At 39.6% G+C, this 21,507-nt stretch overlaps 1 protein-coding gene across 1 annotated transcript; it reads right to left on the bottom strand.

Moving 5' to 3' along the window:
• Positions 1-3,748: 3,748 nt before the first annotated feature.
• Positions 3,749-19,451, bottom strand: TRMT9B (tRNA methyltransferase 9B (putative)). The gene is made up of 3 exons (XM_026457096.1): positions 19,298-19,451; positions 14,268-14,441; positions 3,749-6,468 (listed from the first exon to the last, which is right to left on the bottom strand). The coding sequence occupies exons 1-3, from the start codon at positions 19,449-19,451 to the stop codon at positions 5,432-5,434; spliced, it is 1,365 nt and encodes a 454-aa protein (XP_026312881.1). The 3' UTR covers positions 3,749-5,431.
• Between the last annotated feature and the right edge of the window lie 2,056 nt (positions 19,452-21,507).

Genomic DNA, 21,507 nt, shown 5'->3' with positions numbered 1-21,507 from the left:
CCTGGGGAATTAAAAATAGGACAATTCAGCTAGAATTTTCTCTTTGATCAACTCTCTTCGGTTTCTGACTGTGCTCTCACGCTGAGCCCTTTCTATTCGCATTACAATTTCAATCCTTGGTTGGTGAGAATTCTTTTTAAATGTTTGCACTTCAGTTTTGTAGACAACTGAGATTGCAGATATGGAGTTTATACTATCAAAACAGTCATCAAATAATCAAAATAATCATAATTTTGAGTTAAGATTGGAACAAGAGGAGTTAAGCATCATGGTTGTTTGAGGGTCTGTTAATGCTTCCCTGAATCCCTTCCACTTGCGTGGTTTCCCATCTGCTGGACACGTTTATAATAACACTTACCTCATATGCCTCTTGATGGAATGAAGCCTGTATCGTGCATTTTTCTTTGGAGAAAGATTACAATTATGGCATTTGAAATCCAAGTATATATCTAGGGAATGTGGGAATTACTTGTCATTATGTAATTTCTTATGAAAGCTTTGTCTAAAATAGCAGATTGCAGAACAGAAAAAATCGGGTGCAATTGCAGGAAATGAGACTGAAAAATAATTCAGAGTTAGTTTATGAAGGGCCTGAATGCCAGCCAAAGGAGTCTGCGTTTATTCTATATTTTTCTGAAATATATCCCACAGAACACTTGTGCTACCGGATGTTAATATGTCTAGGGCAAGCTAGATTAAGTCTAAGTTTTAGGGTAGTCCTTAAATATGCTAATATGCATCGTGATTCTCTAAGGGAGGGTTTTTTTTTTTTTTTCTTTTCTTTTCTCAAACTAAACAATATAACTTGGTAATAGGCACACAGGGAATATGAAGAATGTTCCAGCTTGGCACCTTCAGGTCAGTTAAGTCCAATATTCTGGGTACCTTCAAGATGCCAGACAGTCATTACTTTGTATCATATGTATCCAGCACACAGCAGATTGTGTATCCAGCACACAGCAGGGCTTGGTAAACAAATGGAGTGAACGAAACATCTGAATAGTCCTCAGTTGCCTTACTTATAAAATGGGAAAACAATAATATACTTGTCGAAAGGTTGAAGAGTTGGAGAAAAGTGGTCCCAGAATATTTTGCAATCAAGTACTATTTTTTAATTCAAATCAAATTAAAACAGATTTACAAATGAAAAAAGGAAAAATAGGTAAGAGACTACTATTGAATTACTGTCTAGCTGCGTAATCTTTGCTTAACTTTTCCAAAGCTCATTTGTAAAGGGGATAATCACATTTACCTTGAAAGGCTCTAATACTCTGCCAGGCACATGAACTGGGCCCAGGGGTGGGAGTATATGGTGTTGTGGTTAAGAGCAGGGGCTAGGAGCCAGACCTGAGTTTGAATCCCAGCTCTGCCTCTAACTAAATGTGTGATACCTACTATGTGTGTAACCTTAAGCAACTTAATTTCTTTCTGCCTCAGTTTTCCTCATCTGCAAAATGGGAACAAAGAGTATACTTATCTCGGAGGGCTGTGGTGAGGACTACATATAAACTAATGACTGTTGTATATTAAGAAAAGTTCACAGCTATTCTTATTTCAGATTTTCTATGTAATTGGAAAGAGATGCTGAGGCCTGCCCTAATTTGTTCTTCTTAGACTGCAGCTGCTTGACTGGCAGTTGGTTCCCATTTCCTCCTTCCTCCCAAACTGGGTGCTCACAGCTCACATTTAACCTGTGCTCTCCCCCACCAAGTCCAACTCCTGAGTTAGACCTTCTGTTCTCCTCCAAACCCCTATATATGTACATATATATGTATTAATTTAATTTAAAAATTCACCAGTGCTTTTTTTAAATTTTTTTTTGGTTATTAATATTCAGGGGCATTCATGTTCCTACCTGGTTTATATTTGGATTGTTTTTTTCTCTGGATTATTACAAATTTTTGCCTATTGAGTTGATGGCCACTTAAAAGACAGAGGAATTCTTGGCATGTAGAATTTGGAAGGAAATAGAAAGGCAAACAAGAAATAAGGATTAGCACTATTCTGCACAGAGAACTTTGATGAGAAAAGAGAACCAAACCAAACTCCAAGATGTTTATGTAGCTAGTTTGTTAGTTACTTTGATATGCTGGTGTCATATCATCACTATGCTGGCAACTGGAAACAATTTAAATAGTTGCTTGAATTATTCCCACTATAACATTATTTTGATTCCATCCTTTGTCCACGTTAACGCACTTCCCCCCCAAATCCTTTGAAGATTCCATGGAATTCCTCAAATAGACAGTGAGGTATCAGGAAGCCAACAAAGTTTTGTTTTGTTTTGTTTTGTTTGAGATGGAGTTTCACTCTTGTTGCCCAGGCTGGAGTGCAACGGCACAATCTCGGCTCACTGCAATCTCCACTTCCCAGGTTCAAGCGATTCTCCTGCCTCAGCCTCCCAAGTAGCTGAGATTACAGGCATGCGCCACCAACCCGGCTAACTTTTTGTATTTAATAAAGATGGGGTTTCACCATGTTGGTCAGGCTGGTCTCAAACTCCTGACCTCAGTTGATCCACCCACCTCGGCCTCCTGAAGTGCTGAGATTACAGGCATGAGCCATCGTGCCCAGCTGCCAACCACGTTTTTAAGAATCCTCCAATAATCCCCCAAACTCTTCCTTCTATTTCAGATAGTGGGACTCTGTGCTCATGCCAGTAAGTAAAGAAGAAGGAATAAGAAAGACACTGTGTGATTTAGTATTAATAAGGAAGTAAGTGATCAAATTACTCCAGCTAGATCGGTGGAATCTATTATCAAGCACGTTGAGGCCGACAGCATTCACAAATCAACTGTCTACGTTTATACTCACTGATGACTCGTGTTTCCGTTCGAGGACAAGTAAACTTTTTAAATGATCAAGACGTTTACATTAGTTTTGCTCTTCAATGGCTTTTCTTAAAAAAAAAATCCAAAGGCAGAAGTTAAATTTAAAAGAGCTTTCCATGTGACTACCCCAAAGAGAGATTATCAATCACCAAGTTAAATATTTGTATACAAAATAATATCTGGATGCATAGATTCTTACGTTCATCAGATGAAGAGTGAAAGACTTATTAGTCACCATGCTTTATTTACACCCCTGTCAAAATTACATGAAAATATCTCTCTCCAAAGAATCATTCTAGAGAACCCTTTCATACAAAGTGATGTGTGTACATCTAAGAGGTTGCTCAGTTTAGCTCAAAGGCTAAAGAGTCTAGTAAACAGTTCCACCACGTCATGACTTTTAAGTGGTAGGTTACCACCAGAAAGAGATGACTTCAAGCACAGATTTCTGGCAGCAAGGCCAGGATTAAAACCCAATGTGACAACAGGCTTCAGAGAGAGGAACAATCCATTCCTAATTCAAAGGCCATCAAGCCCGAGTTGTAAGAACATTTTTGACTCTGAGAATCTTCTCTTTTTACCAAGAAAATCCCTTACAGTCATGGTTTAACATCCTAAATTAAGGAATAGAAGAAACCAAATTAATTTTTAATTTGTACTCCACTTATACATGTTTTCCATCGTCCACTACTGCAGGATGTACACTGAACGGTAAAAGTCATATACATCATTTTCATCAGACAACCTCATCTACCAAAATGGTGATAACACAATCTTATTTTGAAGCCAAAAGACAGTTATAAACATCAATCGTTTTCAGATATGCTTTAAAAATGTTCAAAAGTAACATCATTATTTGAAGTTATAGCACAATCATTAAAGGAAAAAAGAACCCAAGAACAAATGCAATTCGTTATTATTTTAGTTACTTTTAGTGGAAAAAATAAAACAAGATTTGGATTTTCAGCCAGGATAAAGTAAAAAGACTCCTGTCAGATGTCCATTTTCTCATTAATGAACTACTTGAGACTGTACTCCTGGGTCAGCTTATTTCTGCTTCTCCTGTCTCTAGACTTGTATTAATTATATTTGTGTCTCAGGATCCATGACATAAATTTAAACAGACCCACGGGCAAATCTAAACACTGACCACACAGTGTTCAGTCTATTCATTTCTCTACAAAGTGACAGAAATTCAACCTTTAATAAGTAGAAGTTGATTCTACCTAAATTCCTAACATGACTAATAAAATGTAGTTGCCTTCAATGAAATAAATGCCCAGATACTCTTTTAAAGGATACAGCAAATCCCAGTCATACCTCTACCAAGGCTAACTATGCTGTACCTTAATCTGTTTGTTCTCAGAGCCAAAATCAGTGCTTCACCTACATTCTCCTTTCCTAAAGAGTCTGTCAACTCAAAAGAAATGCCTAGTTCTTGATGCAGACTCATCATTAGTCAATCCTGGTCTTGGATATTCATGCTTCTAATAAGTATGATTGATAACAATCTTGTTAATAAGCAATAGAATATCAATCTTGAATATTCATGCTTCTAATAAGATTGGAAGAATACCACTTGGGTACTTGCATATAACTCCTAGTACCTACATCCTCCACTACTTACAAGCTAACAATGCCTTTATTATTATTAGTATTTTGAGACAGAGTCTTGTTATACTGCCCAGGCTGCAGTGCAGTGATGCAATCATAGCTCACTGCAGCCTTGAACTCTTGGACTCACGTGATCCTCCTGCCTCAGTCTCTTGAGTAGCGTGGATGACAGGCTTGCACCACCACACCTGGCTAATTTTTTATAGAGATGGGGTCTTGCTATGTTGCCCAGGCTACTCTTGAACTCTTGGGTTCAAGTGATCCTTCCACCTTGGCCTCCCAAAGTGCTGGGATTACAGGCGTGAGCCACCATGCTCAGCCTAACAGTGCCTTTAAAAACCTCCTGGATTACATTGAAAACCTTACTATCACATGTCAACTTATTTTGAAGCAAGTTAGCTTACAATTTAGAAAAGTCCTTGTAACACTTCTTGTTCTCTCCACTGTCACTCAGTTTTCTGAAAACTTTAAGTAGAAGCAAGACCTTGGCAGCAAGATAAGTCATCACATGGTTCAATGTATATTTGTGCAATGGATCAAGTTTACCTATTATCTTGCACACTGCTCTCAATTATAACCTGAGAACCAGAAATTATCCCCTCACTTTATAAAAATACTGTTTTAAAAGATTATTTAACAGCATCATCTTTTTAAATCCATGTGTAGCACTGAAAAACACTATAAATGTATTTTATCTCTCAGGGGTTAAAAAAAATCTGAGCTGTACTGAAGGGCATTTTCTGTTGCTTCTTCAGATCTTTTATATTAACATTCAAGCACAAATACCCTTTGTCAAGTGCTTTCAGTGCCAGGATCTGTGCTTATTCAAAGATAAAAACAAAAACAACCATATAATTCACAGTCTCTGCAGACCAAATCATAAATGTATTAACAAATAACACTGAATGCAAATTCAGGTAACCATATCAAACCTAGTGAAAAAAAATGTGGTTCGTCTTTTGGAGGAGTTGTCTAAAAGGATCCAATCAATCACAACTTCCCTTTTTCTCTGCAATGATACACCAGTTACCATGATCATTTCCAGAACTCAGGATACGAAGCTCTGATACGTTCTCCTTGAGCAGACTGCAGAGCTCCCCTTCTCGAAACACGTGGTAGTAGCGCATAAAAGCTCTGGAGTCCAAAAGATCAGGCTGTGGATCTTCGACCGACATTGTATCATCTGCGTTGGAATCTGTGGAACCGACTGCAGAAATCCTTCTCAATATTTTACTAGCAGAAGGATTATCATCTTCTAAGTTACCTGCATCCACACAATTCACACTGGTATTAGTGCTATCCAGAAAACTCCCCCCTCCATTTCTCCTCATTTCTCCTTGATGGTCTCCATTTAAATGCTTCAGAGTGCCTGGTGCTCTCAGCCACTCTAAGTGTTTTCGAGAAGAAGATTCCACAAACACTTCCTCATCTAAGTTTTGCTCTTTTGTTGAAAATGGCTCTTGGTGATCAAAGTCTAAACTAGAGTGTCTGGAAGGCTGGATTGTTACAGTGCTATTGGCCCAAACTTCTGTGTTTTTCAAGGGTCTTACTCTTTCAATTTGCTTCCTCAGAGTCGACTCATCCAAAGATCTGGAGAAAAACCAGGAACGAAATGATTTTCCTAATGTGTTGTAGAATCCATATTCTTCCTCTCCTTCCTTAGAAATATTTGCAAAACAAGTTCTTGCCATAGCAGGTTCATAGTCCACACTGTGGGACCGTTTTGAACCACACTGCTCTTTAAAACAAACAGAACAGCTACACTCAGAGCAAGGAGGTTGGTAGGGATGGCTTCTTTCTGAGTGTCCACATTGCCTCTTCCTCCCAGACTGGCTGGACTCTGAGAAGAGCTGGGAACACAGGGCCCTGTTCCATGGAACAAGCACGTCTTGCTTCTCAAAGCGACGGTTCTTTTGTTCCATTGCCCAAACGTAAATCATCAGCTGGCCTCCAGGAACTAAGACCCTGGCCATTTCTTTTATTGCTCTGATTCTTCTTTGTTTTGTAGAAAAATGATGTATGACTGAAAAAGACAAAACTAGATCTTACTGTGTATGCACACACATAAACCCACACATGTATATACTGGTGTTTACCACGTAACAATGATGAAATTTTGACATCTAGTAAAACCTTCTTATTTCCTCCATGGCAACGATGATGACAGAAATAGCACAGGCCTGATTTTAGGAGAGATATACATTTTAGCTTTGGCTGCTGTACTTTAATATTAGATGGCTGATCTTGGGCAAGATATTTAAGTTCTACAGATTTTAACATGCTTCCTCGAGAATAAGAAGTCTAGAGTCCACAAATCTGTAAAGTCTCTTCCAGTTCCAAAATACTATGGATTTTCTTAACCAGAAGGATGGCCAATGTGAATTACTAAAATTTGAAAGGGATATTAAGTGTTCCCTGGTTGAATTCCATGATGTAATTCAATGTTTTAATGAATGCTTTGTACTTCTAAAGTAATAGCTGAGAAGTAAAGAAATATATTAAAGATTGTTTCTCTGTCTGGATAATGCAAAGATCAGCCAGCTCACCACAAGTCCTATTGATTGCTTATAATAAGATATAAAATAGTTGTGTCTATTAAAAAAATCAATGTATATAGGTCATCATTTTACTTCCAATTTCTGCAAAGTCAAAATGAGTTTCAAGTAAGACAGACTTTATCAAGTCGTAAGTGTGTTATTAGGCATAATTTTATCCACCAATAGACAGAAAGTGCTAGTCTGTTTGTTCTTGAGGGAGTGTAATCACAGTACTGTGTCAAGAGAAAACTTCAAATTATTTTTTCCTACACAGACCTACCAATATATCAGGGAGGAAATTAATCTCAGGCAAAGTTTCTTGTTTTGATATGAGTTGTGAGGGCAGAGATAGAGGTTGAAAGGGCTGCTCTAAGGGTCAAAATAATCCAACTGTTAGTGGTGATTTTAGGCAAACTAATCTTTGTAGTTTACCTGCCACAGAGATATATTAAATATCAAAAATGGGGCTTGTGTACAGATCAAACTAGTAAAGAAATATCACTCAACAGATACATTTTGTATTGTTAGCAATCAAGTTTTCATTCCTATCGACAGCACACAAACTTTGGTATCTCTACCACGCAGCAATGTAAGAAAGCCAGAGGTGTGAGGGTAAAATGGGTTTGAAGAACAAGACACCAGTGTATTTTATTCTGCTAGATTTTTTTTTTTTTTTGGTAACTAGTTTTGTGATCTTTGACCAATCACTCTATCCACCTGGCCTCAGACTGCTGCCATCCACCCCCCAAAAGAAGAGTCCTTTAATATGGCTCATTTGAAAGCACACTTTTCTAGAAGTAGAGTCCTGATTACTAAGCTAAGGAGGTATAGGAGTCAGGACTGAGAAAGACTCAACCCACTGCTAATGCTCACATTTACCCGTGGTTACTAAGGGCCATTAATATCTCCCGTGCGGCGTGCAGTGGCTCATGCCAGTAATCCCAGCACTTTGGGAGACTGAGGTAGGTGGATCACTTGAGGCCAGGAGTTTGAGACCAGCCTGGGCAACATGGCAAAACCCCATCTCTACAAAAAATACAAAAAAATTAACTGGGTGCAGTGGTGTGTGCCTGTAGTTCCAGCTACTCAGGAGGCTGAAGTGGGAGGATCATTTGAGCCGGGGAGGTCAAGGTTGCAGTGGGCCATGATCAAGCCACTGCAGTCCAGTCTGGCCAACAGAGTGAGACACTGTCTCAAGTATCTCCCATATGTATGTATGCATCTCCCATAACTTGCGCCTAATTCACTTTACAGCTTCTTCTATGGGTATATTTTCTAAATACAATCCATCTTCATTATTCATGGATTCTGTGTTTGCAAATTTGCCCACTTGATAATCAATCGCCCCCAAATCAATACTCCCCAAATTGTAATCCCCCAAATCAATACTCCCAGACTTTCATGGTCATTCACTGACGAATGCAGAGGGGCAACTCGAGCCTCTCAATGCACGTATTCCCAGCTGAGATGAAACAAAGCAATGTTCTTCCTTCTGATTTCAACTCTAATACTGTAAACAAGGGTTATTTTTGTGATCTATTTTGTGTCACATTTTCTGCATGTTTGTGCTTCTTGTTGGTGATTTTGCTATTTGAAATCGCCTCCAAACATAGTGATGAGGTATTACCTAGTGCTCTCAAGCCCTGGAAGACTGTGATGTGCCCTACGGAGAAAATATATGAGTTAGATAACTTCATTCAGGCCTGAGTTGCAGTGCTGTTGGCATGAGCCTAAGATCCAATAAACTGTCTTTAAACAGAAACACACATAAAACAAGGCAATATATTGTTCAGCTGACAAAAATGTTGTGACCAGAGGCTCACAGAAACCCAATCCTGTACGCCTCTTGGGATTCTATATTCCACTGAATTTATTAATTCAGTGTTCACAGAGACTTGATAGAACATTACTACTGTAGATAATGATAATTGACTGTATTTTTTGGGGGGTGGTATAAGACCAAAAAAAAAAAAAAAAACCATTAAAATGGAACTATTTTAATAAAATGGTCTCTTCAGTAGACTCGTACATCAACATTCAGAATTTTATTGGGCTTCAAAGTAGGTTTTTTTCTTTGTTTTCATTTTTGTTTGGAGACAGGGTCTTGCTCTGTCACCCAGGATGTAGTGGCTCCATCTCAGCTGGCTGCAGCCTCTGCCTGCTGAGTTCCTGAGTAGCTGGGACCACAGGTGTATACCACCACGCCCAGCTAATTTTTGTAATTTTTGTAGAGATGGGGTTTCACCGTGTTGCCCAGGCTGGTATCAAACTCCTGAGCTCAAGCCATCCTCCCACCTCAGCCTCCCAAAGTGCTGGGATTACAGGCATGAGCCACCATGCCTGGCCAAGTTGTTTTTTTAAACAGAAAGTCCTTATTTATTCGTTTATTAATGCCTAAGTGACAATTCCTTTCCAATCAGATGTAATACTGTAATTTCACCCAGGAATATCAGTGTTTTATATTATGTTTTATATTTAAAGTGTAATAAGTAACAGCCTTGAATCCAAATGTTCTTAAGAAAAAAATAGCCGACTGGGATGGTGGCTCACACCTGTAATTCCAGCACTTTGAGGGGCTGAGGTGGGTGGATCACTTGAGCTCAGGAGTTCAAGACCATCCTGGGCAACATAGTGAAACCCCATCTCTACCAAAAAAAATAAAAAATAAAAAAAGATTAGCTCGGTGTGGTGGTGTGTGTCTGTGGTCCAAGCTACTCAGGAAGCTGATGTGAGAGGATCACTAGAGCCCAGGAGGCAGAGGTTGAAGTGAGCCAAGATCACGCCACTGTACTCCAACCTGGGTGACAGAATACGACCCTGTCTCAAAAAAAAAAAAAAAAAAAAAAAACCTACAAATGATTACTTCTTTACATGTTAAATGCATTAGACATGCATACACATGCATGTTCTATTAAGAAACATTGTAAATGTATCTAAAATGGGAAGTGAGAATATATTTACCTGAAATATCAATGTCTGGAAACTAGGTTGAATTTTTTAAAGTCCCTTTTGTTTAAAAAAATCATAATCACAACTTAAAGGCAAAAGTAGTACTCAATATATGTATTCTAAAGCAGTATTTTCCTGCTGAGAGCCCAGACAGTAGGTAGGTTGAATTCAATTACTGGATTCCAGATTCAGATGAGAAGTTACACACGATCTCCTTTAACGTCTTGTTACATCTTGATATTTTATCATTTGTTTACATTTAACTTTTCAAGTGTACATGCCTTGCTTCTCTAACCTTCAGCATTCAGAATCTGCGGGTTTAGCGTAAAGCAAGCTTTTTTTAAACATCAGTACTATTGACATTTTGGGCTAGATAATTCATTTTTTTGTTTTTATTTTTGTTTTTTGAGACAGAGTCTTGCTCTGCCACCCAGGCTGAAGTGCAGTGGTATGACTTGGCTCACTGCAACCTCCGCCTCCCGGGTTCAAGCAATTCTCCTGCCTCAACCTCTCTGCGCCACCATGCCTGGCTAATTTTGTACTTTTAGTAGAGATGGGGTTTCACCATATTGGCCAGGCTGGTCTTGAACTCCCGACCTCGTGATCCGCCCACCTCAGCCTCCCAAAGTGGATAATTCTTTATTGTGGGAGCCCACTAACTAGATGATATCACACATACACACATCCAGTTGTGACAATTAAAAATGTCTCCAGACATTGCCCATGTCTCCTGGGGAAAGTGGGAAGGAGCAACATAACCCCCAGTTGAGAAGCACTAGCCTGAAGGGCATCCTTGATTGCTGCTATGTTACTATGCCAGCACATTTCCCTAGGATGTTTATCAGACTATTCCAAAAGTAAGTAAAACGATGCTTCTTTTTCTAATCCAGCAGTAAATGAAGGCATAACTAGGTATGATGCTTAGCTCACATTATTATTATTAAAAGATATGGAAAAGCAAACATATATACACATATATATCTCTTCCTGTTAAGCAGGAAGTGCCAATTTATAGAATTTTAAATAAAGAAGTAAATATATAGGGACATAACAGAGACAGTCTATTGAAATTTCTCATACTATACTTTCTTTTATATATTATTCATATTTACATATTTATTTATATATATTTCTTATAATATAGGTCCCTATATATGTAATAGGAGAAATTTCAGTAGACTCTCTTATGTCTCATACAGTCATATATGCACACTCACACATATATATTTTACCTTTTATATTTATATATGGTGTGTGTGTGTGTGTGTGTGTATGTTTTTTAGGGACAGGGTCTCACTATGTTGCCCAGGCTGGACATAAACTCCTGGGCTCAAACGATCCTCTCACCCCAGCCTCTCAAAGTAGCTGGGACTACAGGTGCCTGTCACCATGCCTGGCTGCTGTAATATAGTTCTAAATTTGAAATTTAACCGAAAATAACCACATCACATTAATTCATAGTTACAGATCATACAAACGTGTGCTGTTTTTCTACTCAAGGAAGCATTTTTAATTCGAAGATGGTAACTAGGTGTACTCCATTTTCTCTGAGGGCAAGGCATGAGATGTAAACTGAAAATAGAGAAGGACGTAGCCAGATAGGCATGGAGCATTTCCTAAGCATAAGAAAGCTGGTCTATATCCCCTTCCTTCACCAGTGGCTCAGTGGCGTGGTCTGGATGTAGGTGGCTTTGCAGACTAAAACGAATTTAGCCTGGGCATGGTGCTCATACCTGTAATCACAATACTTTGGGAGGCCAAGGCAGGTGGATTGGTTGAGCCCGGGAGTTCAAGACCAGCCTGGACAATATGGCAACCCCATCTCTACAAAAAAATTCAAAACAATTAGCCAGGCATGGTGGTGTGTGCCTGTAGTACCAGCTACTTGGGAGGCTGAGGCAGGAGGATAACCTGAGCCCAGGAGGTCAAGGCTGCCACAGCACTCCAGCCTGGGTGATAGAGTAAGACCCTGTTTCAAAAAAATAAAAAACTCTTGAATCATTAAACAATCCAATAACAATTTGAAGGTTTAAATAGTTAAAAGGAAAAAAAGTAAAATGAGTGTAGACAAAAGAAAAGCAGAGTCCACACATTTATCTGACATTTTATTTTATTTTATTTTATTTATTTTTTGGAGATGGAGTCTCACTCTGTTGCTTAGGCTGGAGTACGGTGGTGAGATCTCGGCTCACTGCAACCTCTGCGTTCTGGGTTCAAGCAATTCCCTGCCTCAGCCTCACAAGTAGTTGGATTACAAGCTCCTGCCACCACGCCCGGCTAATTTTTGTATTTTTAGTAAAGACGGGGTTTCACCATCTTGAGCAGGCTGGTCTTGAACTCCTGACCTCGTGATCCACTCGCCTCGGCCTCCCAAAGTGCTGGGATTACAGGCGTGAGTCACCGCGCCCGGCCCATTTCTTTGACCTTTCTCCAATTTCTAGTTAAGTGGAATGATCAAACCAAAACCTTTTTCCACTAAAGATTCAAAGCATCGTATAGTGTTCTTAATTCAACAAGGTTTTCTCCTGGTTATAGACTGAAGGTTTGTGGCCCCCAGGACTCATATGTCGAAGTCCTAACCCCGAGAGTGAACGTATTAGGAGATCAGAACTTTAGGAAGTTTAGACAAAGTCATGAGGTGGGCCCCCATGATGGGATTAATGGTCTTATAAGAAGAGACCAGAGAGCTTGCTCTCTCTCTCTCTCTCTCTTTCTCTTCTTCTCCTTCCAGTCTCCCGCTACATTCCACGTGATGATACAGCAATAATTAAGCCATCTGCAAGCTGCTAGGAGGGTCCCTACCAGAACCTTACCCTGCTGGCACCCTGATCTCAGATGTGCAGCCTCCAGAACTGTGAGAAATAAATGTCTGTTGTTTACACCAAGTCTATGGTATTTTGTTATAGCAGGCTGCAAAGGCTAAGACAATCTTCTTTATGCTTACAACCAAAATGGATCTAACAGTTTCAGCCGCAAACGAGACTGTCAGAGAGCAAGTTTCCATGGCAACCATCTCTTGCCAGTCCTTACTAGTTCCAAGGTTATGGCTTCTAGGCAGCCTCCCCTCACCATACGAAGAAACAGTCCCCACCTAATGTTGGATAAATCAATCTTTCATGCATTTTAGGAAAAGAGCAAATCATCTTATTCTGCATTTTTGTCATGAAAAACCCCATTTTATAAAAGATCATCTTTCTTGGATAAAACTTGTTATTCAAATAGGTTGATTTTTTTTTTTTTTTTGAGATGGAGTTTCATTCTGTCACCCAGGCTGGAGTACAGTGGCATGATCTCAGCTCACTGCAACCTCCGCCTTCCCAGTTCAAGCGATTCTCCTGCCTCAGCCTCCTGAGTAGCTGGGACTACATGCGCTTGCACCATGCCCAGCTAATTTCTGTATTTTTAGTAGAGATGGGGTTTCACCATGTTGGCCAGGCTGGTCTCAATCTCCTGACCTCATGATCCACCCACCTTGGCCTCCCAAAGGGCTGGGATTACAGGCGTGAGCCACCGCACTCAGGCAAACAGGTTGATTTTTAAGAGTGTATTGGGACAAGTAATTTGCTTTGCAAAAGATTTTTCCATTGCAAAACAAACAAAAAAACCTTGTCATAGGATTCCTTTAAATATCAAGTTTCCCTGCATATTTAAATATGGCAGGTGTCATGTATTCCTTACCTGCATGTATTTCAGGCATGGATTTTTTTCCCCATTTTTTGGCATGTGTTTTTTCTGGTCATACTTTTTGGGAAGATATGAGAAACACATTCCCTAGACTCATGAACAATCTCTGGCAGTATGTGAGCAGAGTGGCATTATAAAAACAATGCCATCCAAGACCACATGGGACCCACCTTCTCCCTGAACCTGAGTGCCCGTGAGTGGCAGATCGGTCCAGGTGACTTTTGGTGTGTGAGCCCTAGAATTCTCTGCTAACAAAGGCCACTATTTTGGCCTAAAACATGATAATATAACTTCTAAAAATCTACTTTGCTTTGCATGAATCTGGCTTCATTTAAATATAACGACGTGCTGTTTTCAATGAGTAAGATTCCTTTTATCCTTTCTTACTCATAAATAAAAGAAATTGGAATGAATCATAAAAAAAACTGCAATGACAATTTGAAGGTTTAAATAGTTAAAACAATCATCTATGCCATAAATACATTTTGGAGTTGAGTCATATCACTCAAGTAGTTGAAACAATTATTTTAAATTAGAGAAAATAAATTACATTGACATTTCTACACAGAACAGATGGTGAGTCATGAGAACGGACTAAACCCTGTCAATTATTCTCATGGCAAAGGGTGAATGTGTGATCCGGCTGCCTTACCTCCTATGGAGATGACGGCATCGAAGCCCTCATCCCTAAAGGGGAGATCAAGGTTGTCACATACCATGGCTTCACATCCTCTCTTCCGGGCAATCTCTACCAGTGGCCCACAGTAGTCACAGCCCACGGTATGTACCTGGCTGTTCACTTTAAGATACTTCCCAGTCCCACAACCTAGAAGAGAAAAACCTGCGTTACATGCTGTCCTCAATGGAGAGTGTGAAATAGTTCATTTGTCTCATAACAAGAAATAACTTTTTTTTTTTTTTTTTTTTGAGACAAAGTCTCGCTCAGTCACCCAGGCTGGAGTATAGTGGCACGATCTCGGCTCACTGCAACCTTTGCCTCCCGGGTTCAAGCAATTCTCTTAACTCAGCCTCCCGAGTAGGTGGGATCATTGGCGTGTGCCACTATGCCTTGCTAATTTTGTATTTTTCGTAGAGACGAGTTTCTCCATGTTGGTTAGGTTGGTCTTGAACTCCTGACATCAGGAGATCCGCCTGCCTCGGCCTCCCAAAGTGCTGGGATTATACTCATGAGCCACCGTGCCCGGCCAACTTTTTTTTTTTTTTTTAACTAACCAAGACAGAACACAACATGGTGTGAAGGTATTCACAAAAGTAAAAGAAAAGTCTTCAGTGAATACTTACATATTCTCATATAGAAGAGAGAAAGGCCATAGAAAAAAATAACATTTATTGAATATTTAATGAGGTAATGTCCACAGGGCTCAGTACACTAGTGCAACCAAGGCACGTTAGCTGGTCCATGGCAAGAAAGGTAGTTCTAGTATCCCAGAGACCGTGTGCAGCCTCTAAGCTCACATCCATATTTCATTGTATATACACGTATGTTACAGACTTTATTCTCCTGTTGTCTCTCCAAAGATTGTTACCACTTGCTGACTGCAAAACAAACAACTGTCAACAACTTTTCAATTATTTATACACTAAAACATGCCTTTCAACTTTTAAAAATTTGAACTTGAATTAGAAAAGCATTTTTAACATTGTTTTTATCCAATCTCTATTCATTGCTACATTTAAAATGATCTCTATGGGCCCAGTATACAACTCAGATTATAAAAACTACTTTTTTTTTCTTAAATAGACAATTTTTGATATTCACTTTCCAGTGGCATAATTCAGGGTTTACAAAGCCCAAAGGTTTAGATCATTGAGGTCTTACTGATGTTATGGTTGACGAAGGTAGTAACATGAATGAATAACCACCTTGAAACAAAGCCTTCTATAATCTAATACTTTATATTATATTCTATCACAGATATATAATCTAATTCCTTTCCAGAAATATTAAAAGAAACCATTAGAGCCTGTATTTGTACCTATTGACATTACCTATACAATTTTTCTACCTGAAAAAATATCTATCACGATTCAAAGATGATTAGCTTGCTGCTTCTGAAATACATCAGGACATGGCAACCTCTGCCTCCCAGACTCAAGCGGTCCTCCTACCTCAGCCTCCCAAGTAGCCGAGACTACAGGCATGTACCACCATGCCCAGCCAATTTTTTTTTTTACTGTTGTTGTATTTTTTGTAGAGATGGAGTTTCACTACGTTGTCCAGGTTGGTCTCGAAGTCCTGAGCTGAGTGATCTGCTCGCCTCGCCTCCCAAAGTGCTAGGATTACAGGTGTGAGATACCGCGCCCAGCCTATTTGTAGTGTAATTTGTAGTGGCAAAATACAGCAAACAACATATATTAAATGTTAATATGGCACTATTAGCACAGAATGCTAGGCAGCTTTTAATACTGGGTAGCTCTATAAAAAAATATGGAATGATTTCCTCAATATATTAAAAGTATAACAAAAGCCAGGAGTATAATTAATAGTATACTACCATTAGTGTAACCAAAAAAAGGGAGACTACCCATCACACACTCACAGGCACAAATACACTTATATTTACATAAAACATCTCAAAAAGATCATACAAGAAGCTAATAGCATCAGAGGCCTCTGGTGTGGGTTGCTTGGTGCCAATGACTGGGATGGGAGAAGATTTTACACTACGCATTCTTTTGTGCTTTGTTGCTGAACCATATTGGTGGGTTACCTACTAAAATACTTTCACACATTTTGAACCACTTGTTCACATCCTTTAACTATTTTTCTTGTGACTTGTTGGTATTTTTCCTTTTTTTTCTTTTGAACTTATTCCTTCTGTTTGATACTCTGAACATTTTAATCAACATCTTGCCATTTCCTACACCTACTACACCTGCTTTGACACCCCAGCCCCAGGTAACCACCATTTTAATCTCTCCTTCTATGAGTCCCACTGTTTTAGATCCCACATATAAGTGAGATCACTGGGTATTTGTCTTTCTGTGCCTGGCTTATTTCACATAGCATAATATCTTCCAGGTTCCCCCGTGTTGTGGCAAATGACAGGATGCTGATCTTTTTTTTACAGTGACATTGAAGAATGCTTAGTAGATTAAAAAAATTGTCAGCCGGGTGCAGTGGCTCACGCCTGTAATCCCAGCACTTTGGGAGGTGGAGGCGGGCGGATCACGAGGTCAGGAGATTGAGACCATCCAGGCTAACACGGTTAAATCCCGTCTCTACCAAAAATACAAAAAACTAGTCGGGCGCGATGTCGGGCGCCTGTAGTCCCAGCTACTCCGGAGCCTGAGGCAGGAAACGCTGTGAACCCGGGAGGCGGAGCTTGCAGTGAGCTGAGATCCGGCCACTGCACTCCAGCCCGGGCGACAGAACCAGACTCTGTCTCAAAAAAGAAAAAAAAAATTATCTAGATTTCTATGACATATGTTGCAGATGTTCTTACTTAGTTTGATTTTGGTCTTTTGACTTGAATTGTATGTCTGTCTAGATTTTTGTCTTGTGGAACTTTTCCATTTTTATAGGGTCAAAGTTATCAGTCAATACAATTAAACCTCATCAATTACAGCTTCCATATTTGCAGTTAATCTACCTGCTGAAATTTATTTGTTACCCCAATGTCAATACTACAGCATTGCATGGTCATTATCAGACTTATATACCCATAGTGCAGCAAAATATTTGAGTCACCTGAGACCCACATACCCAGCCTCCTTTTTTCAGCTCCCATACTGTAATCGTGTGTCCTTTTCATAATCTATTTAGGGCCACGATTTCTCCATTTGTACAGTTTTTACTGGTGATTTTGCTGTTTCAAAGAGCCTAAGCCTGGGGCTGAAATACCGTCTAGTGTTCCTGAACATAAGAAGGCTGGGATGTCTCTGATGGACAAAATATATGTGTTAGATAAGCTTTGTTCAGTAAAGAGTTATAGTGTGTTGGCCATGAGCCCAATGTTTATGAAATAATAATACATAGTAATCAAGATATCTTTAAACAGAAGCACAAATGCCACAAGCTCATACATTGATAAACTGACAAAAATGTTGTGACCAGAAGCTTACAGGAGCCTAATCCAATATTTCCCCTATGAGTAATGATTCAGTATTTGCCAATTCAATGTTTATGATACATATATGAAATGTAAGTACTGTGAATAATGGCAATGAACTGTATATTCTTTTATGATTTCTTTTTGTATGTGTATCATACATAGACATTTTGCCTCTGAGAATATTTTAAATAACAATTTAGTTGTCATCTAGTCCTTTAATGAGCTCATTTCCTTATACTTAAATCTTTGCTTCATTTGGAATTTATTTTGATGTAAGGTGTGAGAAAGTAACTCTCTGATTGTATATGTCGTTATCCCAAAGCCATTTACCTAATAATTCCTTTTCCCCACTGATTTTAAGATCCTGGTACGTGGCTTACTAACATTAATAGGTGGCAATAGATCCAAACTCACTGCACGTTCTGAAACTAGATTTATTATTTTTTAAATTACATGGTAGAGATATTTTTCAAAGACTCCCAATTTCCATGTGACATGCACCCCTTCCCCAGATTCCACATTACTCATACCATCTTCAGCAAGTCACAAGTTCTGGTATGTCTGTTTCTCTTACCAGTATTTAGAGTGAATATCAAACTAGATAGACTTTGCAACTACAGACTTACGACTCATGGGTGCAGTCAGCATGCAATTGCTAGAATGCAGCTTTAGGTAGGCAGGCCTTGCGTGAGATTCCAACCACAACTTAAGTCTTAGTCCTAGATCTACTAAGCTGTGGTTTACTAGTTCTTGATTTAGGAGGATGCTGAACCAATGTCCTCCAGACAAATAAGCTATTATGAAAATACTGTCTAATTAAAGATATGCTCCTATAATGAAACACCTACTGAATAATTAAGGGAAAGGACCCATGAGATTCATAAGACATTACTGGACCTCTTGCATAATCCCACAATTCTACAGAAGGCATGTGAACCACTCAAAGTGAGCCACCAGCGGAGAACACATTTGGCAAATGTGAATGTCTTTAAATTTACAATGGTCAGTTTCACAAGCCCTCATTTTCATCCTAATGTATTCAATCAATGTTAGGTCCGTTTTGGTGGAGGATGTACACAAAGGCCCTGAAAAGTCACTGTCTAAATGTAAAGTTTGAGGCCAGACATGGTGGCTCATGCCTGTAATCCCAGCACTTTGGGAGGCCAAGACAGATAGATCACCTGAGGCCAGGAGTTCGAGACCAGCCTGGCCAACATGGCAAAACCCCGCTTCTACTAAAAATACAAAAAACAGCTGGGCATGGTGGTGGGCACCTGTAATCACAGCTATTTGGGAGGCTGAGGCAGGAGAATCAGTTGAACCCAGGAGGTGGAGTTTGCAGCAAGCTGAGATTGCACCACTGCACTCCAATCTGGCTGACAAGGGTGAAACTCCATCTCAAAAAAAAAAAAAAAAAGTTTGAGAAAGTTTTTTACTTGCTGCTGACTTGACTGTCTGAGTTTCTGCTGTAAAATGAATATTCTAGGTACTGGCATGCCAAGGGTACAATTTCAGGATTCTTATTAGAACAAAAATAAAAAATGAATCTGAAAAGCAAAGGCTCAATGGAAGATATTTCATGCTGCATGGCCCAAAGGTGGGTTACCTATATCTGCGATGATGCTGCCTGGCTTCTGTTCTTGGAGGAACTGGCGGACACGAGGCCAGGCTTTGCTCTGCAGGTCGCTGAAGTAAGGGGCTGTGCTCTCGTACACGTTGTGCACATGCTGCTTCTCCAGCTGGGCGGCTTCATGATCCATCCTGGGGAAAACGGGACCAACCCAAGGCATGCAGGTCAGCCTATGCACCATAGGTGACTGAAGGAGGATGCATATTTCCCAAACTTTGGAACCTACAACTGCAAAAGTCTTGCTGTTCACATACTTTCTTATAAGCTGCAAAGTACAATACCTTCACTGTAACCATCGTTGCCAAAAAACTAGCAAATGCATGGTTTTTACCTGCTATATTAAGGAAAACAATGGTTTGAAAATGAGTTAATTATTATATAATAAGTTCCTGAACAAGATGAATTTTTTTTTTTTTTTATTTGGAATTTTACTCTTTTTTTTTTGGGGGTGGAGTCTTGCTCTGTCGCCCAGGTTGGAGTGCAGTGGCTCGATCTCTGCTCACTGAAAGTTCCGCCTCCTGGGTTCAAGTCATTCTCCTGCCTCAGCCTCCTGAGTAGCTGGGACTACAGGTGCCCGCCAACACACCCGGCTAATTTTTTGTATTTTTAGTAGAGACGGGGTTTCACTATGTTAGCCAGGATGGTCTTGATCTTGACCTCGTGATCTGCCCGCCTCAGCCTCCCAAAGTGCTGGGATTATAGGCGTGAGCCACTGTGCCCAGCCAAGATGAATTCCTAATTTTAGAAGCATAACCAAAATTCTTACTAAATGGTTTACTTTGGATAAGACCATTGTATCTGATGCTAAATAGATTTCAAAATTTCATAACAGGTAGCTCACCATTTCAACCCAATAACGAAGCCCTATTAATTCTACCTTTTTAGTGTTTGGATTCCAGTCATGTCTCTATATCACTACTGCTTTTATTTTAGTATAGGTGCCCATTTCTTTACTGAATTACTTCAACAGCTGGCAAACAGTTCTATTGCCCTTCAATTGCTTTTCCCAATTTCAATTATGTCATAATTATTTTTGTAAAATATAGGACTGATTTTGTTGCTTCTCATTTATTTATTTTTAATTTTTGTGGGTACATAGTAGGTGTATATATTTATGGAGTACATGAGATGTTTTGATATAGGGATACAAGGCTCAATAATCACATCAGGGAGAATGGGGTGTCCATCACCTCGAGCATTTATCCTTTGTGTTACAAACAATCCAATATACTTTTTTAGTCATTTAAAAATGTACAAATAAATTATTTTTTTACTATAGTCACCTTGCTGTGCTAGCAAATACTAGGTCTAACTCTATTTTTTGTACCCATTAACCGTCTCCACTTCTCTCCCACTCCCCACTACCCTTCGCAGCCTCTCGTAACCATCCTTCTACTCTCTATATCCATGAGTTCAATTATTTTAATTTCTAGCTCTCATGAATAAGTGGGAACTTACAAAGTCTGTCTTTCTGTGCCTGACTGATTTCAGCTAACATAATGACCTCCAGTTCCATCCACATTATTGCAAATGACAGGACTTTTTTTTTTTTTTTTTTTTTTTTTTTTTGTGGAGTCTCGCTCTGTCACCCAGGCTGGAGTGCAGTGGCATGATCTCGGCTCACTGCAACCTCCACCTCCCGGGTTCACACCATTCTCCTGCCTCAGCCTCCCGAGTAGCTGGGACTACAGGCGCATGTCACTATGCGTGGCTAATTTTGTGTATTTTTAGTAGAGAAGGGATTTCACCGTGTTAGCCATGTTGGTCTCGATCTCCTGACGTCGTGATCCGCCCGCCTCGGCCTCCCAAAGTGCTGGGATTACAGGCATGAGCCACCATGCCTCGCCTGGATTTCATTTTTTTTTTTTTAAAGCTGAGAACTCCATTGTGTATAAGCACCACATTTTCTTTATCCATTCATCTGTTGATGGACAGTTAGGTTGCTTCCAAATCTTGGCTGTTGTGAATAGTGCTGTAATAAAACATGGGAGCGTGGGTATCTCTTGGATATATTGGTTTCCTTTCTTTTGGTTATATACCTAGGAGTGGGATTGCTGGATCGTAAGGTAGCTCTATTTTCGTTTTTTTGTAGAATCTCAAAACTGTTCTCCATAGTGGTTGTACTAATTTACATTCCCACTAATAGTGAATAAGGTTCCCTTTTCTCCACATCCTCACCAGCATTT

Source organism: Piliocolobus tephrosceles, chromosome 7 (assembly GCF_002776525.5).
Source record: "Piliocolobus tephrosceles isolate RC106 chromosome 7, ASM277652v3, whole genome shotgun sequence".
NCBI classification, from domain to species: domain Eukaryota; kingdom Metazoa; phylum Chordata; class Mammalia; order Primates; family Cercopithecidae; genus Piliocolobus; species Piliocolobus tephrosceles.
The sequence above is the reverse complement of the archived record's forward strand: the minus strand, read 5'-3'. Positions and strand labels throughout refer to the sequence as shown.